A 26347-nucleotide genomic window follows, 5' to 3' on the forward strand; every position below is an offset into this window, starting at 1 on the left:
AGAGACAAAGCGAGAGAAAGAACACAAGCAGGGGGAGTGGGAAAGGGAGAAGCAGGCTTCCTGCAGAGCAGGGAGCCCGATGCAGGGCTCGATCCCAGGACCCTGGGATCATGACCTGAGCCCAAGGCAGACAATTAACGACTGAACCACCCAGGCACCCCAGATCCTCTTAAGATTTACAAAATCCTACCTATTCTTCCTTCTTTGATCTACATACACTCCATGGCTCTACCACAGTATGCAGCATATGTCTTTTTTTTTAATTAATGATTTTATGTATATGCATTTTTCTCCCCCCATAAAAGAGTAAAACTTCCAATTCAGTGAAAATTTAGAATTTCCAATAGCACTTGGCACAGTGATGGAGAATAATAAGTAATATATATTTGCTGACTAATTGCATGAAAGCAGTGTATGAAGTAGATTAATCTGATAGTGGTTTACCAGCTGGATTGACAGAATTAAAGCCTGGAGTTAGGGACACAAATCAGAGGCTGTTGGAATAGTCTACAGTTGAGTTAATAAGGACTTGGACTCTGGTGGTTGTGGTGGGAATGGAGAGGAAGACATTGAATTCAGGGAGTTCCAAGGCAGAATGACAGGCCATGGTGACTGGCTTTTATCCAGATGCCACAGAAAGCCAGCTCTGCTTCCTCCCTTTTCAGCCCATGATCCCTCCTAGTTATGCCGAAGTTCCCTGCTTCCTTTACAGTTGATCAGTTGCCCCTCTTCGGGTCCAGAATTCTCATAACTTAAGAGAATTCCAGCTGGGCAAGCAGATCTCCAGAAGGCAAAACTGACAGCAGTGGTAGAACTGGCTGGTCCCCAACTTTCTGTCTCCAAGCATGAAGGTAGCAGCAGCTTTGTTAACATCTCTATAAAAAGGCAGAAATAGGGGACCTGGGTGGCTCAGTTGGTTAAGCGTCTGCCTTCAGCTCAGGTCATGATCCCAGGGTCCTAGGAACGAGCCCCACATCGGGCTCCCTGCTCATCGGGGGAGACTGCTTTTCCCTCTCCCTCTGTCCCTGCTCCTGTGCTCTCTCTCTCTCTCTCTCAAATAAATGAATAAAATCTTTAAAAAAAATCAAAATTAAAATTAAAAATAAAAAGGCAGAAGTAGGGGCGCCTGGCTGGCTCAGTCTGTAGAGCATAAGATTTATGATCTGAGGGCAATGGTTTGAAGCCCCATGTTAGGCATAGAGTTCACTTAAGAAAAAGAAAAAGGTTGGGGCTCCTGGGTGGCTCAGTCGGTTAAGCATCTGACTCTTGATTTTGGCTCAGGTCATGATCTCACGGTGCTGAGATCGAGTGTGTGTGTGTGTGTGTGTGTGTGTGTGTGTGTGTGTGTGTCTCAAAAAAAAAGGAAGAAAGAAAAAGGCATCAGTTTTGTTTTTTTTTTTTTTTAAGATTTTATTTATTCATTTGACAGAGAGAGACACAGCGAGAGAGGGAACACAAGCAGGGGGAGTGGGAGAGGGAGAAGCAGGCTTCCCGCTGAGCAGGGAGCCCCATGCGGGGCTCAATCCCATGACTCTGGGATCATGACCTGAGCCGAAGGCAGACGCCTAATGAGTGAGCCACCCAGGTGCCCCAAGGCATCAGTTCTAATACTTTTTGTACTCAACACTCCTTTCACTCTTAAAAATTATTAAGGAGGTACCTGGCTGGCTCAGTTGGAAGAGCATGTGACTCTTGATCTCAGGTTGTAAGTTTGAACCCCACATTGGGAGTAGAGATTAATAAATAAATAAATAAATAAATATTAATGAGTTCTAAGAGCTTTTGTTTGTATCTATTGATATTACAGCTCTTGATATTTACCATAATAGGAATTAAAATTGAGAAACAAATTATGTATTTATTAACCCATTTAAAAACAACAGTAAAAAAAACTATTATATGTGAACATATGTTATGAAAAATATAGTTTCTAGGCACACCTGGGTGTCTCAGTCGGTTAAGCATCTGCCTTCAGCTCAGGTCACAATCCCACCCTGAGATCAAGTCCCACATCAGGCTCCTTGCTCAGCGGGGAGCCTGCTTCTCCCTCTGCCTGCAGCTCCCCCTGCTTGTGCTCCCTGTCTCTCTCTCTCTCTCTCTCTCTCTCTCACAAATAAATAAATAAAATCTTTTTTTTTAAAGATTTTATTTATTTATTTGAGAGAGAGAATGGAAGAGAGAGCACAAGAGGGGGGGAGGGTCAGAGGGAGAAGCAGAGTCCCTGCTGAGCAGGGAGCCCGATGCGGGACTCGATCCTGGGACTCCAGGATCATGACCTGAGCCGAAGGCAGTTACTTAACCAACTGAGCCACCCAGGCGCCCATAAATAAAATCTTTTTTTAAAAAAGAAAAAATATAGTTTCTAAAACAAAAATATTTAGTGAGAAGAATGTTTTAAATGTATTCACAAATGTTTTAAAAGTATGGCCTAATAGAAGACAAGCTGGATTTTCATCTATACTTTTATAATGATTTGTTGAAATATCACATGTTATACAGCCTCTGAAAAACTCTTATTCAGGAGAGAATGAAAATAAAAAGACAAATTTGTTTTAGTATTATAACAAAAATAGTTTTGACTTTGCAGACCCTTGAAACGGTCTTTGGGACTTTCCGGGACCCCTGAACCACACTTGGAGAACCACTGCCTTAAGCAGTGCTTTTTAGTTTTCTCTAAGAGAGACTTAAAGATGTATGTTTCATTTCGTAGCCATGCCTAGGCATTCTTGGCATCTACACTGAAACCCTCATTGCCCATATCTATATACATATAATACTTCATTCAAAGCTCACTGACAAACCGTTACCAGAAATGGTTTATCTAACTGATTCCTTTGTCTACTGGTGATAGAATTTTTCCCCATGAACTTTATTTTTTGTTGTTGTTACTGGTTTTTAAAGATTTTTTTATTTTTAGGGACACCTGGGTGTCTCAGTTGATTAAGCGGCTGCCTTTGGCTCAGGTCATGATCCCAGGGTCCTGGGATCGAGTCCCACATTGGGCTCCTTGCTCAGTGGGGAGCTTGCTTCTCCCTCTGCCTCTGCCTACCACTCCCCCTGCTTGTGTGTACACATTTTCTCTCTCTGTGACAAATAAAATCTTTAAAAAAAAAAAAAAAGTGTTTTTGTTTTTTTGTGGTTTTTTTTTAGCAATCTCTACACACAACTTGGGGCTCAAACTCACAACCCTGGGTCGAATGCTTTACCGACTGAGCCAGCCAGGCGCCCCTCCCCATGAACTTTGAATTCAAATATAACAGACTCTTAAGAGAATCATGACATTAATGGATGTACGATGTATGTGGCCATGAAGTCAGATAAGAGGACCTATAGGTCTGATGATTGAGCTATCTCAGAGTTGACTCCCTGATTTCCTCTAGAATAGATTACAAGAAGGAAGTTGGATGAGATACAAAAGTTGGTGATAAGGGAAGGATTGCTACTATGAAAGGTAGACATGTTAATTAATGATAAGAAAAAGTGACTGCTGACAACCAGAAAGGAGACTAAAAAGCCAAACACAAAAACTCAACAGAGAAATTTGGTTACAATTAATAGAGGGTCATTAACTCTTAATACTCCAGTAACCTTTTTTTTAAATAGGTTTGTTTTGTTTTGTTTTTAAGTAAACTTTACCCCCAACATGGGGCTCAAAGTCACAACCTGAGATCATGCTCCACCCACTGAGCCAGCCAGGCACCAAACCTTTAAAGGGACATCTCTTTTTTTTTTTTTTTTAAAGATTTTATTTACTTATTTGATAGAGAGAGACACAGCGAGAGAGGGAACACAAGCAGGGGCAGTGGGAGAGGGAGAAGCAGGCTTCCCACATAGCAGGGAGCCCGACGCAGGGCTCAATCCCAGGACCCTGGGATCATGACCTGAGCCCATGGCAGACGTTTAACGACTGAGCCACCCAGGCGCCCCCTAAAGGGACATCTCTTCTACTGCACCATAGATAATTATAGCCAGTATGATTCCCTGGGTCATCAAGAAAAAGATTGAAATATCCTCTGTGTATGGAGAGTCCTCAGCTTATAAATGGCTTGTATTCCAAAGTTAATCTTCAAAATATTTTTTGAGGACTCAAACCATTTTTCTATAGAAACAGTTAAATAATTGTTATTTTGGGTCCCAAACTGCTTTTTCATTTTATCTGTTTCACAGATAAGTTCTGAGTGCCTAATAGCAATAAAATATCTCAGGTCTCACGTACAGCTTTCTTTCAGTGAGAGAATGCATGCTGAGGCCGAAGTCTGGGCGTATATACTGTCTCCCTCCGGCTTCCACCATTTGCCCTGCACGGAGTTAGGGGTCAGGAAGCTATGCCCCAGTGCCAAATCCAGTCTCCTGCCTGTTTGTGTCCCTCAACCCCTGATCTACATGATCTGGCCTGCCTTCATGTCCCTGACTTCATCTCTTTCTCTAACTCCCCTATAGCCTCATATCTACTTTGCTGTTCCTCAAAACATGCCAGACACATTCCCATTACAGGGCCTGCGTTTTCCTATGCCTAAAACGTTCTTCATTTTAATCTCCACACAGCTCACTCTCTCCCCTTTGTCAAGTATCTCAGCTTGAATGTCACCTTCTCAGTAAGGCTTTTCTTGACCTCCTTTATAAAATAGCAACATCCCCACCCCTCACATTCTCTTTTCGTCTACTTCTGTTTGATTTTTCTCCATAGGGCTTACCACCGTCTAACATGTATTTACTTGTTCATTGTCTCCCATCGTTTGAATGTAAGTTTCATGTAAGAGCAAGGACTGTCAGTTTTGTGCATTGCTATATCCCATCACTTCAGAACAGTGACTGGCCCAGAGTAGGTAGGTGTTCATATGTTGAATGAACGAACGAGAAAGAGAGAGATACATGCATGCTAACCTGCCTTTTATCCAGGGAGTAGTTGTCAGCATCAACCAGGATTGAAAATTGGGATTGAAATAAGAAAAAGTAGCATATAGGTGGGGCACCTGGGTGGCTCAGTTGGTTAAGCATCTGACTTTGGCTCAGGTTATGATCCTGGGGTCCTGAAATCAAGCCCCATGTCGGGCTCCCTGCTCAGTGGGGAGCCTGCTTCTCCCTCTCTCCCCTGCTCATGCTCTCTCTTGCTATCTCTCTCTCTCAAATAAATAAATTAAAATTTAAAAACACAGCACATAGGCAAATGCTTATATTTCCATTTGAAAACTCAAGCCTGTTGGAGTAACTTGTGAGCTCTTCCCCTGCCCTTTCCCTTTATCAGTCCCTTATGTTGAGGACAGGCAGCTGGCCCTATTAACCTTTGTTCTTCAGTACCTCGTCCAGTGAATTCCACAAAGTAGGCTTTTAATAAATATTTGCTCCCAGCCCAGGAATGGACTTCAGTATCTTTGTAGCTGTTTTTTATAACTTCAATACTTAGCATAATGTCTAAGCAAATAATAGACGCTCAGTAAATATTTGCTCCAGGAAGTAATAAGTTAAATGAATTCTTTGGCTACTCAGGTAAGACACTGCTCTAGGTTATCTATTATAAAGTAACAAATTACCCCCAAAGCATAAATAAATATTATCTCCTATACTTCCTATGGGTCAAGAATTCAGGAGTGGCTTAGGTGGCTGGTCCTGTCTCAGGGTCTCTCGTGAGGTTGCAGTCAAGATGCTACCTGGGGCTGCCATCAGCCCTGGAGGATCCTCTTCCAAGTCGGCTCACTCACATGGCTGTTAGCAGGAGGCCTCAGTTTCTAGTCTCATGGACCTCTCCATAGGGTGGCCTGCTGGAGTGTCCTCAGATCAAGCAGCTGGCTTCCCTAAGAGAAGTAATCCAAGAGAAAAAGCAAGGAGGAGACCACAATCCCTTTTATACCTACTCTGAGTCATGCACATTGCTTCTACCGCATTCTGTTTATTAGAAGCAAGTTGCTAGGTAACCCACACTCAAGGTGAGGAGAATTAGGCCTCACCTTTTTGAAGGGAGAAATATCAAAGAATTTGTAGACATATTTTTTTTTAAAGATTTTATTTATTTGAGAGAGAGTGAGAGGGAGAAGCAGACTCCCTGTTGAGCAGAGAGCCCGATGTGGGACTCGATCCCAGGACTCTGGGATCATGACCTGAGCTGAAGGCAGACGCTTAACCGACTGAGCCACCCTGGCGCCCTGTAGACATATTTTAAAACTGCCACAATCACTCTGATACTTGAGTAAAGAGAAGTTGCCCATACAGAGGAAATGAAACAGGTTTTTTTTCCAGAGATAGTGTCTATCCTGCCACTTATGTGCCCTTTTCAAGTCCAGTATTGCCTGTACTTTTGCTTACAAGGAGTTTTTTGTTGTTTTTTTGTTTGTTTTTTGTTTTTTAGAGAATGGGTTGGTGTGGAGGGGCAGAGGGAGAGGGAGAGAGAAAATCAAGCGGGGCTGGATCTCATAAACCTGAGATCATGACCTGAGCCAAAATCAAGAGTTGAACACTTAAACAACTGAGCCATCCACGTGCCCCTAAAAGAATTTTTAGAACATCTTTGAAATTCTCCTACCAAAATTAATACCTTTTTATCTTTATTTTTTTTAATACATAAGACATGCATATGGTGCAAAATTCAAAGGTAAAATGAGTATACAGTGAAAAACAAATTTCCCTTGCCTGAGTCCCAGCCACCCAGTTTCCCTCCCTGGACAAGACTGCTATTGCTAGTTTATTTATCCTTCCAGAGACCTTCTATGCACTCATAAATATCTATTTATATACTTTTTCTTACACAGATGGTAACATATGGTTACTGTTCTGTATCTTCTTTTTCACTCACCTGTGTATCTTAGCATTTGTTCCATAGCAGTTTATTTATAGTTGCTTCGTTTTTTTAACAGCTGCATAGTATCCCATTGTGTGGATGTACAAAAATGGCTTTAATTGGTCCCTCATTGAAGGACATTTAGTTTGGTTCCCATTTTTTGCTGTTAAACACTGCTGCAGCAAATACCTCATTCATATTTTACACTGAGAATATTTATGGGTAAATACCACAAGAGGATTTGTTGGGTCAAATAGCATGTGCTTTTGAAAGGTAATGTCAGGGGGCACCTGGGTGGCGGTCGGTTGAGCATCTGACTTTGGCTCAGGACATGATCTTGGTGTCCTGGGACCAGCTGCTTTGGGCTCTGAGCTCAGCAGGGAGTCTGCCTGAGATTCTCTCCCTCTGACTTTCCCCTCTGCTCCTGCCCCTGAGTACTCTCTCTCAAATAAATACAATCTTTTTAAAAATGTGTAAAATAAATAAATAAATAAAATAAAAAAATAAAAACCCCAAAACCCAAAAAACAAAGAGTCACCTGAGCATGAAGGTACAAGATCCCTGAGAGAAACAAGGTCCTAACAGAAGTGATAAAAATGAAGGCCCCGGAGGTAAAATTTACTCTTTCCACTATTGTGCTTGGATCAGTCTTGGCTGTGCAACTGTTGTGAGGCTTTGAATTATCCTCCGAAACAAAGCAGTGCTACTTTGGGATTGAGTATTTTCTCAACACCACTCTTCCTGCAACCTGGCAGAACCTGACTGCTGCCTCATACTAAGTCATTTCCCCTTTACTTTGCTCTCCAGTATCCATCACCTGTAAGAAGAGAGAATACCCAGCACTTTAAAATTCAATAATGTTTAATGAGATTATGTCTGTAAGACCCTTGGAAAATAACCACCTAGAGAAACAAACAAAGCACTATTTATTACTACTATTTTTAGCATTATTATCTTTAAATATGCTAAGCCTTTCCTTATTTTGTGAACACTGATTTAAATAGGAAGCTTTCAGGGGTGCCTGGCTGGCTCAATCGGTAGAGCATGCGACTCTTGATCTTGGGGTCGTGAGTTCAAGCCACATGTTGGGTGTAGAGATTACTTAAACAAACAAACAGACAAAAAAACAACCAAAAACCTCAATAAAGTGCAGATCTGGTTTAAAAAAAAAAAAAACTTTTTAAAATGGAAACCAATTTTTCTCTTTCTCTTCAGCCTACATGCTGCCCTAATAGAGAAACTAAGTCTGTTAAGTGTTATTTTCTGCTTTTTCCTTCCTGTCCTCTTATTCTTCCAGCTGTCTCAACTCGGAACCTTGTAGGAAGAGAGTTACACTTCAGAAAAATGTGTTTGCTTTGACATTTAAACAAGCCTCCATTTTGTTTTTCCATATTAAAATTTTTCCGCTTCCCCTGTCCCATTTCCAGCATTCTGTCTAACCTGTCTTCTTTTCAGCTCATTCATTATTGCTAAGGTTTGCAGATTATACCAGAGGAAGAAGACAGATTTATAAACATGTGTTCCTGCCCAGCTGTTTCAAGAGTAGGAGTAACATTTATCTTCAAATTGTATGGCTGCTTTCTATATACAGCTGTGCTCATCTGCCCTTATTAATGAGGTGCCTATCTCTAAGTCTTACATTGTCTAGAAATAAATGGACTCTTTTCCTATTCAAATTGGTAATGCAGTAATCAGAGGAGCCCATCACTGGGAGGAGACATCCATTTGAATTCACTTTGCTAATGGCCATAGAGAATTTAGCCTAATTGCTTTCTTAAGAGGTTTGCCATTTCCGTTAAGATGTCAGGGCCCAGGAAAGGGGTTGGATTTCTGTCCCTTTCCTCTCTGGATGGCCCCCTGCAATCCTGTATGTGTCTTTTATCTAAGATGAAAATAAAGGGACATTTTAAGGAAATTATGTAAAGACTCAGAATCTATTACAGATAATTGTACAGATACAGATAGTTTGACCACTAATAAATAATGAGATCTTTGATAAATTACTTAACCTTTCTTGGCTCTCATTTCCTTGTTTGCAAAGTCGCTATAACAATCACTATATGACCAGGATTGTTGGAAGGATTGTGCTTTCTCTATATGGCCTGCCTTGTTCAAAAAAGTGAATATTTGATGAGTATGAAAACACCTAGCACATAATAGATGTGTAATAAATGTTTGAATTAGAATCCATTTGGCTAAACCAAAGTTCTTTTCTGTCCTGATTTCTGTGAGATTAGTGAGATTTTCTGGTAGGGTAATCCTTTTTTTTTTTTTTTCTTTTTGTTTTTCTTTTTCCAACTCCCTTGTCTGATGTGGTTTTATGATCAAGCATCCTAAAACTGGATTTGAAAGAAAACAGGGACTAAATAAGATCTTATTTAAAGCCTTGCTCAAGAGTTCAGGGTTCAAGTACTGATATCCTACGGTTTTGTCTAAAGCATTCTCTTTGACTTATTGAAAGCCTACTTTGGGCTAGTTATCTAATTTAACAATCTTATTTATTTCCATTTTAATCCGGGAGTATTGATTAAAAATCTGAGAGTCATAGAGGTTAAGTGACTTGACCAAGGTTACACTGTAACAGTGAGGATTTGAACTAAGGTTTTCTAATTCCAAGTCCATTGATCTTTAGACAGCATTCCACATCAAAGAAAAAAATGAATATAGGTGAATTACTACAGATATGCCCTGGGAGTGCTGGGTGAAATAGTGTTTTATTAGTGTATGACCAAAGACAAAGGAAAGGCTAATTCTAGAGTCCCCAGACTTACTCTATAGATAAATTACATAGAAAATGTGTTTTGGGACTTCCAATCAAGATGATTTACTGTGTTCAGGGGCGCCTGGGTGGCTCAGTCGTTAGGCGTCTGCCTTTGGCTCAGGTCATGATCCCAGGGTCCTGGGATCGAGCCCCGCGTCGGGCTCCCTGCTCAGCGGGAAGTCTGCTTCTCCCTCTCCCACTCACCCTGCTTGTGTTCCCTCTCTCTCTCTGTCTCTCTCTGTCAAATAAATAATTAAATCTTTAAAAAAAATTATTTACTGTGTTCTAACTTTTGACACATCCCCTGTGTTCCAGACACATAGCAAGAAATAAAATATATAAAGTGGAAATCAACACATTTGGGCCCAAGAACAAAATAACCACCTTCATGGACCAAAAATAGGAGAGATACAAGTCACTGGCTGAAGCTGAAACTGTGGGCCTGCTGGCCTCCAGTGAATAGAGAATGGTGCCTGAGAGACAAGTTTTTGAGCAGTAACTAGATACTAAAATGCCCCTTAAAGAGAACTTGAAGCCAGGGGAGATGCCATCCCCCAGCCAGCCTCATGAAAGGAGACTTCCAAAAGTTAATTGAATGGGGGAGGAGGGAAGCCTAAGGAGCTGTGAAGAAGTATATCAAGCTGCCTTCTGTTCTGGTACAATGATTAGAACTATGATATCCTAAATTTCTTCTAATGGCACAGGCCATTAAAATACCTGTTCAGGGAGTGCCTGGGTGGCTGTCAGTTAAGCATCTGACTTTGGCTCAGGTCATGATCCCAGGTTCCCCATATCAGGCTCCTTGCTCAGTGGGGAGCCTGCTTCTCCCTCTCCCTTTGCCCCTCCCCCTACTCATGCTCTCTCTCTCTCACAAATAAATAAAATCTTAAAAAAAAAAAAAAGAATGTGAAGGTGGGGGAAAGAAGGCAGACCATCTAGGGATCTCAAATCCTGTGGAACAACATGATGGAAAATTCTCTGGGTTTTCTTTTTGCTTCGTATCCCCAACATGGAGCCAAACATTATACTTCATAATGAAAGACTGAATGTTTACTTTCACCAGTAAGAACAGGAACAAGGCAAAGATGTCTGTTCTCACTACCCTTGTTCAGCATGGTGCTGGAAGTTCTACCTAGTGCAACAAGGCGAGAAAAGGAAATAAAAGACATGCAGATCAGAAAGGAAGAAATACAAGTATACTTATTTGCACGTTCTATGATTGTCTAAATAGAAAAATCTCAGTATATAAAAAACTCTTAGAACTAATGAGTGAGTTTAACTAGGTTGTAGAATATAGGATGAACATATAAAAATCAATTCTAGATCTACTATATGCTAGCTACGAACATATGGACACTGTAAAAATACAATACCATTCACAATAGCTCAAAACAGTGAAATCCTTGGGGCACTTGGGTGGCTCAGTTGGTTAAGTGTCCAACTCTTGATTTTGGCTCAGGTCATGATCTCAGGATCATGGGATCAAGCCCCACGTCAGGCTCTGCACTCAGTGTGGAGTATGCTTATCCCTCTCCCTCTGCTCTCTCCCCTGTTTGTGCACTCCCCAGCTCTAAAATAAATAAAATCTTTTTTTTTTAAAAAAGTGAAATCCTTAGATGTAAATCTAACAAAATACCTACAAGATTTATGTGCTGAAACTATACAAAGCTGATAAAAGAAATCAAAGAAGATCTAAATGAATGAGTACATAGTAAAGATGTCAAATTTTCTCAAATTGATACTCAAGTTTAATGTTAATTCCTGTCAAAATTCTAGCAAGATATTTTGTAGATGTAGGCATAAAATGTAGACAAAAAATTTAAAAATGTAGATATAAAATTACCAAAATTCAACATAAAAAATTTATATGGGAAGGCCAAAGGAACGCAAATAGCTAAAACAGTTTTGAAAAAAAAGAATAAAGTGGGAGGAATCAGACCACCTGATTTCAAGACTTATTTTATAGCCACAGTAATCAAGGCTGTGCTTTGGCAGACAGATAGACACAGACCAGTGGAACAAAACAGAGAACCCAGAATAGACACACAAATATACCCAGCTGATTTTGGCAAAGGTGCAAAAGCAGTTCTTAGGATGAAAGATAGCCTTTTCAACAACTGGTGTTGGAAAAAGTGGACATCCTGGGCCAAAACAAAGGAAAAAGAATCTCATATAAAAAACTAACTCTGAATGGATCAAGGACTTAAACAAAAAACATAAACCTAAAAGAAAATCTTCAGCAGGCAAAGAGTAGGGTTAGGGAAAGAGTTGTTAGACTTGACACCAGGAGCACAGTCATAAAAGAGGAAATGGATAAATACAAAATTAAAAATGTTTGGTCTGTGTAAGACCTTGTTAAGATGTGAAAAGCCAAGCTAGAGAATAGAAAAAAATGCCCAAGAAAGGACTAGTATCCAGAATATATAAAGAACTCTTGAAACTCAACAGTAGAAGACAATCCAATCAGAAAATGGGCTAAAGACCTGAACAGATATTTCACCAGAGGATATGCAGATGGCAAATAAGCACATAAAAAGATGTTCAACATCATTAGCCATTACAGAAATGCAAATTAAAACTACAATATGAGACATTACTACACACTGTTAGAATGGCTAAGATTAAAGTTAATGCCAAATACTGGCAAAGATGCAATGAAACTGGATCTCTCATGCATTGCTGGTGGGAATGTAAAAGAGTACAGCTACTCTGGAAAACAGTTTGGCAGTTTCTTTTTTTTTTTAAGATTTTATTTATTTATTTATTTGTCCGAGAGAAAGAGTACAAGCTGGGGGAGTGGCAGGCAGAGAGAGAAACAGGCTTCTCACTGAGCAGGGAGCCCAATGCGGGGCTCGATCCCAGAACCCTGGGATCATGACCCAAACTGAAGGCAGTCGCTTAACCGACTGAGCCACCCAGGCACCCCAGTTTGGCAGTTTCTTAAAAAACTAAATATGCAACTATAATATGATCCAGTAATTACACTCCTGGGTATTTATCTCAGAGAGATGAAAACTCAAGTTCACTAAAAACCTGTACACAAATGTTTATAGCAGCTTTATTCATAATAGCCAAAAACTGGAAACAACCCAGATGTCCTTCACATTCACCAGGTAAATGGTAAAACAAATTGGTACATCCATATTAGGGAATACCACTCGCCAATAAAAAAGACTGAACTGTTGATACATGCAACAACTTGGATGAATCTCCGGATAATTATATGCTGGTGGGGGAGGGGGGGACGGCAGTCCCAAAAGGTTATATGCTGTGTGATTCAATTTATATAACATTATTAAAATGACAAAATTATAGAAATGGGTAACAGATTAGTAGTTGTCAGGAATTAAGGGGGGATGAGTGTGAGAGGGAAGTGAGTGAAGCTGTAAAAGGGCAACAGGAGGTATCCTTGTGTTGATGAACACATTTTGTATCTTCACGTGTCAGTGTTAGACTCCTGGTTGGGATATAATACTATAGTTTTGCAAGATGTTGCCATTAGGGGAAACTGAGTAAGGGTACACAGTGGGGCCTCTATTATTTCTTACAACTGTATGTGAATCTATAATTATCTCAAAATGTAAAAAGTAATTTTAAAAAGTTAACCACCAGGAATTGAATGAACACCTAATGAAATTATTGTATGGTACAGTCAAATAAAGACTGTAATACGTCTGGGGTGCGTGGGTGGCTCAGTCGGTTAAGTGTCTGCCTTTGGTTCAAGTCATGATCTCAGGGGTCCTGGGATTGAGCCCCATATGGGGCTCCCTGCTCCACGGGAAGCCTGCTCTCCCTCTCCCTCTGCCTGCCACTCCCCCTGCTTGTGCTCTCTCTCTCTCTGTCAAATAAATAAATAAAAGCTTTAAAAAAATAAAAATAAAGCTGTGAACCAAAGAGCCAGAAATTAATGTTATGTAGATATGAAAAATTAACCAGTTTAAAATTTTGAAAATGACAATCTTTGAAATACATATTATAGTCACTGAAATTTTTTTTAACTCAATACCTTAGATAAATTCTAGGAACAAATTATAAATTGGGAGAATCAAACACAAAGAGAAAAAATACAGGAGAGATCAACTTAAATAGAGAGAGAATGGCTTGAGAGCCTCTAACACATATCAGGTATGAGTCCTAGGGGATAAAAGAGATTGAAAGAATGGCAGAGAGACAGTAAATGAATATATAATAGGTGGTAATTTTTCTGAATTAGATTCTGATTAGAAACCTGTCTAGATAGTTTGTACATTTGTAATATAGCAGATAAATAAAAGTAAATGCATTATTTTAGTTAAACATGGTAGACTGAAAGTACATATTTACCTCCCAGTTTCTCCCTTTATAATTCATTCAAATGTCAGTAAAGGGATTTTGTTTTTAAGGTATAAACTCACAGGTTTTTAAAAAACAGATAAGACTGGGGCGCCTGGGTGGCTCAGTCAGTTAAGTGTCCAACTTTGGCTCTGGTCATGATCTCAGGGTCTTGGGATCAAGCCCACAGGGGGAGCCTGCTGGAGATTCTCCCTCTCCTTCTGCCCCTACCCCCACTGGTGTGCACTCACTCATGTGCGCTCCGTCTCTGTCTCTCTCAAATAAATAAATAAATCTTAAAAAAAAAAAAAAAAAACAGACAAGGGACACCTGGGTGACTCAGTCGGTTAAGCATCTGCCTTCGGCTCGGGTCATGATCTCAGGGTCCTGGGATCGAGTCCCACATCGGGCTCCTTGCTCAGCGGGGAGCCTGCTTCTCCCTCTGCCTGCTGCTCCCCCTGCTTGTGCTCTCTCTCTGGCAAATAAATAAAATCTTTTTAAAAAAATAAAAATTAAAAAAAAATTTAAAAAACAGACAAGACTACTGCAAACAAGTATAATCAATAGAATTTTGGAAACTAGAAAGCAGATGTACAAGTACTGATTTAAGAGACCTGAAAAAATGAAAGCTTGGTTTTTTAGTAGTTTCTTTGTTTTTTATCTGAGGTTGGGAGGAAGGAGAGCCAAGGAATAAGGAGTACACTTATCATGGTGAGCACTGAGTAATGGATAGAATTGGGGTTTTTTTGTTTTTTTTTTTAAGATTTTATTTATTTATTTGACAGAAAGAGACACAGCAAGAGAGGGAACACAAGCAGGGGGAGTGGGAGAGGGAGAAGCAGGCTTCCCCCGGAGCAGGGAGCCCGATGCGGGGCTTGATCCCAGAACCCTGGGATCATGACCCAAGCCGAAGGCAGATGCTTAATGACTGAGACACCCAGGCGCCCCCAGACTCTTGGTTTTGTCCAACCCTTGGTTTCCATTCAGGTCATGATCTCAGGGTTGTGAGATCAAGTCCTGCATTGGCCTCGCTCAGCAGGGAGTCTGCTTGAGATTCTCTCTGCTCCTTCCCACACTTGTGGGTGCATGCACATGCACATGCACACGCTGTCTCTTGCTCTCTCTTTCTCTCTCAAATAAATGAATAAATCTTAAAATAAAATAAATCCATGTATAAGGGGACCCACGCACTTTAAACCTGTGTTGTTCAAGGGTCAACTATAATTAAATATCTTTAGAGAGATAAGATATTGTATCTATGAAACAAGAACATGATGCCTTTTTTAATTAAAAATACAATAGTAAAAATGGAAATTTCAGAATATAACTTAGAAGATGAAGGAAATCCCTTAGAATATATAGACAAAGGAATGGAATAGAAAACAGGAGTAAGAGATGAAAAAAAGAGGATTAATCTAGAACATCCACTTCTAGAGAAATAGAAATTCCAGTAAGCAAAACAGGGGGCAAGTAATTGATAATGTGGCAGAAAATTAGTGGCCGTATACTATATTTGAATAACATCAGTCATTTATAAAGCACCGTAAAACTGCAGAGTACACATTTTAAAATATTCTTTTCAGGTGCACATGGAATGTTCTTCAAGATAGATCGTATTTCAGACTGTAAGTTCTCCAAATTTGGAAGGTTTGAAATCATATAGAGTATGTTCTCTGCCATAGTCAAATTCTATTAGAAATGAATAACAAAAAGATACTGGGAAAATCCCCAGATAGTTGAAAACTTGACAACACTTTTCTAAATAACCCCGGATCAAAAAGGAAATTACCAGGGAAATTAGAAAATGTTTTGACCTGGGGCGCCTGGGTGGCTCAGTTGGTTGGGTGACTGCCTTCAGCTCAGGTCATGATCTCAGGGTCCTGGGATCGAGCCCCGCATTGGGCTCCCTGCTCGGCAGGAAGCCTGCTTCTCCCTCTGACCGTCCCCCTGCTTGTGTTCCCTCTCGCTGTGTGTCTCTCTCTGTCAATTAAATAAATAAATAAAATCTTAAAAAAAAAAAAAAGAAAATGTTTTGACCTGAATGATCATGAAAACATATCAAAGCTTGTGAAATGCAGCTAATGTAGGCTGTGAGGGAAATTCATACCTTTAAATGCTTATATTTGAAAGGAAAAAAGATCTAAAATGGGCTAGCAAACTTGTTCATAAAGGGCCAGGTAGTAAATATTTTAGGCTTTACAGGCCATACAGCCTCTCTGTTGCAGCTCAACTTGTGGCATGAAATCAGGCATAGACAATGCATAAATGAGTAAGTGTGGCTGTGATTCCAATAAAACTTTATTCATACCACATCACATATAATTTCACATAAAATCATATTCTCCTTTTCATTTTTTCTACCATTAAACATGTAAAAATGATTTATAGCTTGTTAATAGCTTTAAAGTATCTCATGGTTATAATGTTTATGACTTTGTGATAAGACATAAAAAGCATAAGCCATAAAGGAAAAGCTCAATATATTTGACTTCACTAAAATGTGGAACTAACCAAAAATACTTTCGAGGATAAATAAGCCACAAAAACAAAATTAAAAAGTTGTTTTAGGTGTGCCTGGCTGACTCAGTCGGTAGAGCATCTGACTCTTGATCTCTGGGTCATGAGTTTGAGCCCCATGTTGGATACGGAGATTACTTTAAAAAAAAAGTTCTATACCAGATTGAATTCCAGATGGATCAAAGATTTAAAGATAAAAAATCAAACTATAAAAGTACTAAAAGAAAACATAAGAAAAAACTATTAATGAAATGATGGAATAAGGAAAGCCTTTTGAAATAGGACAAAAAACTCTGAAGCCATAAAAGATTGATAAATGTAACTACATAAAAGTCAATAATTTCGGGATACCTGGCTGGCTCAGTCAGTACAGCATGCAACTCTTGATCTCAGGGTCATGAGTTCGAGCCCCACATTGGGTATAGAGATTACTTAAATAAATAAACCTTCTTTAAAAAGAAGGTAAATAGGGGCACCTGGGTGGCTCAGTCGGTTAAGCGTCTGCCTTCAGCTCCAAGGTCATGATCCCGGGGTCCTGGGATCAATCCCTGCATTGGGCTCTGTGCTCAGTGGGGAGCCTGCTTCTCCCTTCTCCCTGCTCATGCTCTCTGTCACTATATCTGTCTCTCTCAAATAAATAAATCTTTAAAAAAAAAAAAAAAAGGTAAATAATGTCTACAGAGCATTAACCACCATTAGCAAATGACAGACCAGGGGGAAATACCTGATTTGTACAACAGACAAAAGGCTTATTCTAGTATATTAAGAGTTACAAATAAGAAAAAGACTACAAAATTCAGTAGAAAAATGAGCAAAGGATTTGAACAGACAGTTCACTTAGGAAGGAAATACATCTCATAATGATGTCTTAAAATGGTATGATGTACAAACTCATGATAAGAAACATTAAAACTACATAAAACACTCTTTTTCTTCTATCAGGTTGGCAAAGATCAAGTCTGAGAACACTGTATTGCCAAAGGAAAAGGACAGCTGGTGTTCTCGTGCACTACTGATGGGTGTATAAATTAGTATATCTTCTTTGATGGCATTTTGGCAGTATTTATCAAAAATCCAAATACAAGTGCTCTGTGATTAACAATTTTACTTACAGGAATTTATCTTTCAGACATACTCATATAAGTAAGATAAAACATTTGCACAAGGTTATTCATTAGCATTATTTGTAATAGCAGAATAGTAAAGCAACCTAAATGTCCATCACCAGGGGACTGATTAAATAAATTATGGTATAATTTGAAATCATTCAAATGCAGCCTTTGAAATGAAGTAGTTCTATGTGTACTGATACAGAATGATCATGCTTAGATGAAAAAAGTACAGAACATTGTATATTGCTACCATTTGAGGAAGAATGTATATTTGTTTATAAATGTATAAAATCTCTCTGGAGGAATATGTGGATCCATGGATGTTTCTGAGTAGAGGAACTGGAAGGCTGAAGGACAGTGACAGGAGGGAACACTTCATTTATTTTGGGATTTGTTTGCTGGCTTTTGAATTTTGGAATATGACTCTATTATCCATCCAAAAGCATTTTTAAGTAATATGAACAAGACAGGAGTGTTCACTGTGATAATCATTTATGAGTGAAATGCTCAAAATATCCTAAACATCCATCAATAGAATTTGAAAATTGTGGTCAAATCATACATAGGTGAGCACATATGTGCTCACAGTCATACATGAGCACAGTTAAAATAAGTTGATTAAGCTTTTCATGTCAACATAGATACATCTCAAATTTGTAATGTTAATGAGAAAGGTAAGTTACACCCCAGCATGATCCCATCAGTGGACAGTTTGAAAATATAGTAAATAGTGTTTTTTAACTGTGATGTTTTATTCTTTAAAAGAGAAATCTGATGTCATTCTGGCACTAAATCTTATAAATCTATTGAGCTGAGTAGGCAGTTCCCATAGTGATATTTCGGCCCAATCCTGTGAGTCTCATGGGGACCCAGAGCACCACCTAAACCCTCCTACAGGAGCCAGAATCCTCCTCAAATGAATAATACTTTTCTCAGTGGCCAGCAGGGTTTCTCTTGTCTGTATTTGAATCTTCTTGTCTTGCCAGGGATGTTGGTGGTGAATGTAACATGGAGGAACAAGACATACGTAGGTACACTTCTTGACTGCACACGGCATGATTGGGCACCCCCCAGGTAAGCATTTTACAGCTTTTTGGTGTATATTAGTCTGAACCACCCTAATCAGTGATCCCTTGTGCCTTCATCCTGTTAGAGTTGGATAGCTTTTGAGACACCCAGCTTTTATTTATTTATTTTTAATTTAATTTAATTTTTTAAAATTTTATTATGTTAGTCACCATACAATACATCATTAGTTTTTGATGTGGTGATCCACGATCCATTGTTTTCGTATAACACCCAGTGCTCCATGCAGTACGTGCCCTCCTTAATACCCATCACCGGGCTAACCAATCCCCCCTCCCCTCTAAAACCCTGTTTGTTTCTTAGAGTCCATAGTCTCTCATAGTTCATCTCTCCCTCCAATTCCCCCCCCTCATTTTTCCCTTCCTTCTCCTAGTGTCCTCCATGCTATTCCTTATGTTCCACAAATAAGTGAAACCATATGATAATTGGCTTTCTCTCCTTGACTTATTTCACTTAGCATAATCTCCTCCAGTCCCATCCATGTTGATGTAAAAGTTGGGTATTCATCCTTTCTGATGGCTGAGTAATATTCCATTGTATATATGGACCACGTCTTCTTTATCCATTCATCTGTTGAAGGGCATCTCGGCTCTTTCCACAGTTTCGCTATTGTGGACATTGCTGCTATGAACATTGGGGTGCATATGGCCCTTCTTTTCACTACATCTGAGACACCCAGCTTTTAAAGAATATGATGGTGTTGGGATGACGGAAGGCACTCTACTGGTCAGGCATTCAAGAAGAATAAATGAATTACGAGTTGATGGGTTGGATAGGGATAGGGAGGAGATCCTATTTAAGCCTTTGTCTGGAATTACCAAATTCTGGCTTCTACCAGTAGTCACCTTGAGACCAAGTCCATGGAGTCTGTCTATGGGTAAACAAATAATCATTGATGATGCTTTTTGATGGTAGCTATCTCTGAGGAGTTTAAACTCAAGAACATCTTCAGTTTTATGAACGCTAGACAATGTTGGTTTCACAAAGACCTTTTCCGGTTGACATTTCAGTGAATGGCACTTTACAGCCTGTTTGTACCCAGTTTGCCAGGTTTGGGGAACCCAGATGTTGGGGAATGATGTACAGTTAGCATGCAGATAGCATCCTAGGAGCTCACCACTTAATGCAGTTCCCACGCTTTCAGAAGTTCCTTTAACAAATCATATTCATTGAAAATGATAGTTACCATCTAGACAGTTCTTCTGGAAGCAGCCACACTGGTTTGAAGTTGTTTTTCTCTTCTTAATAATATCCTGTTGTGTTTGCCTTTTGCCAAGGTTCTGCGACTCCCCTACCAGTGACTTGGAAATGCGCAATGGCCGGGGTAGAGGCAAACGCATGCGTCCTAACAGTAACACACCTGTCAATGAGACAGCCACGGCCTCTGACAGCAAAGGGACCAGCAGCAGCAGCAAAACCCGAGCAGGAGCCAATAGCAAAGGCCGTCGGGGCAGCCAGAATTCTTCAGAGCATCGCCCACCTGCCAGTAGCACCTCTGAGGATGTCAAGGCCAGCCCTTCCTCAGCTAATAAGCGGAAAAACAAACCGCTTTCAGACATGGAGTTGAATTCTAGCTCAGAGGACTCCAAAGGGAGCAAGCGTGTCCGTACCAATTCCATGGGCTCAGCCACCGGTCCCCTCCCTGGGACCAAGGTGGAACCCACTGTTCTAGACAGAAATTGTCCCTCCCCAGTCCTGATTGACTGCCCCCACCCGAACTGCAACAAAAAGTATAAGCACATCAATGGACTTAAGTACCACCAAGCCCATGCCCACACAGATGATGACAGCAAGCCGGAAGCAGATGGAGACAGTGAGTACGGAGAAGAGCCCACCCTCCATGCAGACCTCGGAAGCTGCAATGGTGCATCTGTCTCACAAAAAGGTTCCTTGTCCCCTGCCCGCTCAGCTACCCCCAAAGTTCGGCTCGTAGAGCCCCATAGCCCTTCTCCTTCAAGCAAATTCAGCACAAAAGGCCTCTGTAAGAAAAAGCTGAGTGGGGAAGGGGACACAGACCTCGGGGCCTTATCAAATGATGGCTCTGATGATGGACCCTCTGTAATGGATGAAACAAGCAGCGATGCCTTTGATTCTTTGGAAAGGAAGTGTATGGAAAAAGAAAAATGTAAAAAACCCTCTAGCTTGAAGCCTGAAAAGATTCCTTCCAAAAGCTTAAAGTCAGCACGGCCTATTGCCCCTGCCATCCCCCCGCAGCAAATCTACACCTTCCAGACCGCCACCTTCACAGCAGCAAGCCCAGGCTCCTCCTCAGGCTTGACCACCACAGTGGTCCAAGCCATGCCCAACAGCCCCCAACTCAAGCCTATTCAGCCCAAGCCCACTGTGATGGGAGAACCTTTCACAGTCAACCCTGCCTTGACTCCAGCCAAGGACAAGAAAAAGAAAGACAAAAAAAAGAAGGAGTCTTCAAAGGAACTTGAAAGTCCTCTGACCCCTGGGAAGGTGTGTCGAGCAGAAGAAGGCAAAAGCCCCTTCAGGGAATCATCGGGAGATGGGATGAAGATGGAGGGGCTCCTGAATGGCTCATCAGACCCCCACCAAAGCCGACTGGCTAGCATCAAGGCAGAAGCTGACAAGATCTACAGCTTCACGGACAATGCCCCCAGCCCTTCGATTGGAGGCAGTAGCCGCCTAGATAGCACCACCCCTACCCAGCCCCTGACCCCCTTACATGTCGTGACCCAGAATGGAGCTGAAGCCAGCTCAGTCAAGACCAACAGCCCTGCGTACTCGGACATATCGGATGCTGGGGAGGATGGGGAGGGCAAAGTGGACGGTGTCAAATCAAAGGACCCTGAACAGTTGGTTAAGGAAGGGGCTAAGAAAACGCTTTTCCCCCCTCAGCCGCAGAGCAAAGATTCACCCTATTACCAAGGCTTTGAGAGCTATTACTCTCCAAGTTATGCACAGTCCAGCCCAGGGGCTCTGAACCCCAACAGCCAGGCAGGAGTGGAGGGCCAGGCTCTGAAGACAAAAAAGGACGAGGAGCCTGAGAGCATAGAGGGGAAAGTGAAGAACGATGTCTGTGAGGAAAAGAAACCAGAGCTGAGCGGTTCCAGTCAGCAGCCTTCCGTCATCCAGCAGCGTCCCAACATGTACATGCAGTCCCTGTACTACAACCAGTATGCCTACGTGCCCCCGTACGGCTACAGCGACCAGAGTTACCACACCCACCTCCTGAGCACGAACGCGGCCTACCGGCAGCAATACGAGGAACAGCAGAAACGGCAGAGCCTGGAGCAGCAGCGGGGACTGGACAAGAAGGCGGAGCTGGGCCTGAAGGAGCGGGAGGCCACGCTCAAGGAAGAATGGAAGCAAAAGCCGTCGATTCCACCAACTCTCACCAAGGCCCCCAGCCTGACGGACCTGGTCAAGTCGGGCCCCGGGAAGGCCAAGGAGGCGGGGGCTGACCCTGCCAAGTCAGTCATTATTCCCAAGTTAGACGACTCGTCCAAACTCCCCAGCCAGGCCCCGGAAGGACTTAAAGTGAAACTGAGTGAGGCCAGCCATCTAGGCAAGGAGGCCTCTGAGGCTAAGACAGGTGCTGAGTGTGGCCGCCAGGCAGAGGTGGATCCAATACTCTGGTACCGACAGGTAACTGTTCTGGGAGGAAATAGAAATACTATTTGATAGCCTTTCTCTCTTCCTCACAAATCAGGGCTCTCCTTAGGTAGGGGGTCAGCAGAATACAGATTGGCAGGAGAAATCTATAATTTTAAGGATTCTTTACCTTTGTAAATCATGTCCGTGTTTTTAAAAAGCACATTTACATCAGTAAAAGTTGTTTTTCCCATTTGACAGGAGAGGCCCAGGTGAGTTAGCTTGATTTGTCTAGGGTAACTTGCAACTTCACTAGCAGAGCCAGGATTAGAACCCAGGTTATCTCAATTCCTAGTCCAGTGTTTCTTCCGCTGTTTGGTTCCTATGGAGTGAGTTCATGGTGATCTCTCCATTTCCTAGAGGGAGTTACTACTCAGACTGAGTTACTTTCTAAAAGATTTTATAGTGGGGACCCTGGCTGGCTCGGTCAGTGAAGCATGCAACTCTTGATCTCAGGGTTGTAAGTTTGAACCCCACATTGGGTGTAGAGATTACTTAAAAATAAAATCCTAAATTTTATTTTTTTTATAGGTAGAGTTAGAACTAAGAACTTGGTCTCACATCGTGCTCTGCTCATGAGACTTAGAAAGTCTTCCCTTACTTCTTGGTATCACCGTTAGACCTCCCTTCTCTGAGCTGGGCAGCACTCATGACTCTCTGCTCCTGAGCTTACTCTTAAGAGGTGAAACAACCTAAAATTCCTTGGAAAGGGAGCAGCTTCTTTTATTCAAAGACTCCTTTCCCCAGAATGCATATTCTCCTAGAGAAGACCCACTGGTGGATTTTCCTTTTCCTTTCCCACATCTTGTTTCCTCTTGGGCAGGGAGGGAGCAGGCTTTTTAAACAGGAGGGCCCAGAGTTCATTCTAAATGAGGATCAACAGAGGCCAAGATTATACCCTGCCCGAGTGTCTAGTATTACCTGCTCTGGTGTTTCTACTATGACTTTGGGCTTGACATCTCTCTCTTATCTGTACAACACTCAGTGCTCGTTCTGTGATTTTTAGGAAGCAGAGCCCCGGATGTGGACGTATGTCTATCCTGCCAAGTACTCGGACATTAAGTCAGAGGATGAGCGGTGGAAAGAGGAGCGGGACCGCAAATTGAAGGAAGAAAGGAGTCGGAGTAAGGACTCTGTCTCCAAGGAGGATGGGAAGGAAAGCACAAGTAGTGACTGCAAGCTGTCCGCATCTGAGGAATCCCGCCTCGGGAGCAAGGAGCCCCGACCAAGTGTCCATGTGCCTGTGTCCTCCCCCCTCACCCAGCACCAGTCCTACATCCCTTACATGCACGGCTACTCCTACAGCCAGTCCTATGACCCCAACCACCCCAGCTACCGGGGCATGCCTGCTGTGATGATGCAGAACTACCCAGGTACGGCCCTCACCTTCCCACTTGGGCTCCATTAACTGGGAAGGGAAATGAAGCACAGATTTCAGAGCCACAGTTTTCTTGTGCAGCCCTCAGGCTTACTGAGGCTCGGATAGATGACTGCCCTGTTTTGAATGTGACATTCTGTGAGCAGTCAGTGTAGACCCGAGCTCCTTGAAGGACCCCTGACTACAGTGTGTGGGACCCCCCCTCCCTCGCTTGCTCCAGCTAGTCTTTCTGTAGTCGGTCTTCCTGGGTGACTGAAGGTAAAACTCCCTCTCTACCACTGCCATCTTCCCTCAGCTGGGATTTTTTTTTTAAACACATACTCGACATTTTGCAATGGGTTAGGCACTTTGGGGAATACAAAAGAAACAGGGGAGACTAGTTCCCTCTTAAGGAGCTTACAGCTTAGTTGTAGCAGGAGAGACACATGGAACAAATACAGTTCAAACCAGGACAATGCATGTATTCATTTACAAGATCATGTTCAGCTGGAAGGTTGGAAGACAGTGGGACAGGGAAGAGCTATTTGAAATCAGAGTGGAGGAAAGTCCGGTAGAAAATTCGTTCAGCTTGGGAAAGATAAGCTCTTGACACTGGCATCCGTGAATTCTTGGGGAGGGGTACAAAGTAGGGGCATAAGTGTTTTTTAACTTGTTACAAGACAGTGCTCCTGTTCAACTGCACTCACTGGTTTCTGTTGTCCAGAGAGCCACATGGGATGCTTCTGGGGCAGAAGAGCACTCCTTTCACTCCTCAGAGCTGCCACCTCCCTCTCGGAGAGCAGTCTAGTCTTGATATCCTGGTCGAACATTGTAAGGCAAACGCTAAATAGCACAAGTAAGCTTTTCAAAGAGAGATAGGAAATTGTCTCACCCTGTGGTGTTCCTTTCTCCCCATTACCCCATCCATCCATATAAAAATAACACTTCCCTTGACGAGCGCCTGCTGTGGGCCAGACACTGCACCATACTCGGTGATTTATGTACATTATCTCAATTAATCTTCCCTGTGGAATAGTACTAATATCTTCCTTTTGATGGGAAAGAAACTGAAGCTCGCATGGGTTGTTAATTTGCTCAAGGCTACCCCGCTGGTAAGTTTTGAGAGGTAGATTTGAACCCAAGGTCATCTGACTCCAAATCCTCTCATCTCTCCAAGGTGAATCTCTGAGGCTGTGGCTCTAGAGAAGTTGATTCCCCAGAAGTTGAGGGCCATGTTCCTAATATCCCTTAGCTAGTTGTGCCTCTAGCGCTCAGTTAAAGAAAGGACAGACTGATAGTTCCGGCCTGAAGACACCATGGTGGGGACGGTCTCCGTCTGTGCCTAGGAAAGCTGATGCCCGCCTGACCAAGCTCACTAAAACAGAGTTTCTTCCACTTCTCTCGTCTCTTTGACTGCTTTATTTCTCCTTCCCCAGGTTCCTACCTACCTTCCAGCTACTCTTTCTCCCCATATGGCAGCAAGGTCTCAGGGGGTGAAGATGCCGACAAGGCGCGAGCCAGCCCCAGCGTCAGTTGTAAATCCAGCTCAGAGTCCAAAGCTCTGGACATCCTGCAGCAGCATGCCAGTCACTACAAGAGCAAGTCTCCCACGGTAAGTGGCACCGGCTGCTACGGAAACCCAGACCCAGGGTCTGGAACCAGAGGGCGGGCAGGCCAGTTCAGGGCTTAACTACAGTGAGGCCTGACTGGGTCGGCATTGGCTTCACCAGGCGTCTCCACAATTCTTAGGTGCCCCGTGTCTGTAAGGAGTCATAATGCGGACCTGGAGGATCTTGGTGGCGCGCGTGTGCGTGCGTGCGTCTCTCACAATAGTGCTTTTGTGTCTGCTTTTTTCCAGATAAGCGATAAAACGTCTCAGGAGAGAGATCGGGGAGGTTGTGGGGTGGTTGGGGGCGGTGGCAGCTGTGGCGGCGTCGGGGGGGCAGGCGGGGGTGAGAGGAGTGTAGACCGGCCCCGCACCTCCCCTTCTCAGCGCCTGATGTCCACACACCACCACCACCACCATCTGGGGTACTCATTGCTCCCGGCACAGTACAACTTACCCTACGCAGCAGGTAAGCCTCCTTCCCCATCTCTCTCTTTGACTTCATCCCCGTAGCATAGTAGCATTGCCCACAGCAAGGGACCCCCAGCAAGAATCCTTCTTGTATTTTTTCTTGTTGAGCTTCTAATCTGTCCAGGATCTTAATCCCCTGCAGACAGTCATTAAAGCATATGACATTTATTTCCTCCCCTGGAGCTTAGGGACTCTCAAAGTCCTCTGGAGAATTGGCTTTGATATTCAGAAGAATAAGGACCAGGTGTTCCCATAGCCAAAGAGAAACAAGCAGCTGAAAAATAGAGCCTTGCTGTATATACTATCCATAGCCACTATATCTGGCCAAGTATCAGATTTTTTTTTTCTGTCAGCACCCCAAAACTCAGTGGAGCCAGGAATTTAAGGAGACGCTCCTCCCATTACCCACCAAGCTGATAAAGAGAAAGTGTTTAATCGGAGGGTTCTGAGAGTGTTACACTAAACATGTCCTCCTCCTCACTCAGGGCTTTCTTCTACGGCCATTGTTGCCAGCCAGCAAGGCTCAGCTCCCTCCCTCTACCCACCCCCGCGGAGGTGAGAATGGTAAGTCACTTTTTAATTTGGGACAACACATAGAGCAGGGATGGTTGATAGCTGCATCACAGAACCCCTGTGGAGACTGGGTGAGGGAAAGCTGTGTGGGGTCAGTGGTCTGGAAATGGTAGAACCCTGGCCAAGCCTCTTGTACGGGCCTCCCAGTCTCCAGTTCAAC

General features: G+C 42.4%; 1 protein-coding gene across 1 annotated transcript in view; it reads left to right on the plus strand.

Moving 5' to 3' along the window:
- Positions 1 to 26347, plus strand: part of ZNF609 (zinc finger protein 609) — a 213714-nt gene that overhangs the window by 182917 nt on the left and 4450 nt on the right. The window contains exons 4-9 of the mRNA XM_032417226.1: positions 18460 to 18547; positions 19837 to 22174; positions 23187 to 23553; positions 24974 to 25149; positions 25396 to 25612; positions 26100 to 26178. Of these exons, the coding sequence (XP_032273117.1) occupies positions 18460 to 18547; positions 19837 to 22174; positions 23187 to 23553; positions 24974 to 25149; positions 25396 to 25612; positions 26100 to 26173 (3260 nt within the window). The 3' untranslated portion in view covers positions 26174 to 26178. The remainder of the gene's footprint in view (positions 1 to 18459; positions 18548 to 19836; positions 22175 to 23186; positions 23554 to 24973; positions 25150 to 25395; positions 25613 to 26099; positions 26179 to 26347) is intronic.

The sequence above is a fragment of the Phoca vitulina genome, unplaced genomic scaffold, assembly GCF_004348235.1.
Source record: "Phoca vitulina isolate PV1807 unplaced genomic scaffold, GSC_HSeal_1.0 scaffold20, whole genome shotgun sequence".
Lineage (NCBI taxonomy): Eukaryota > Metazoa > Chordata > Mammalia > Carnivora > Phocidae > Phoca > Phoca vitulina.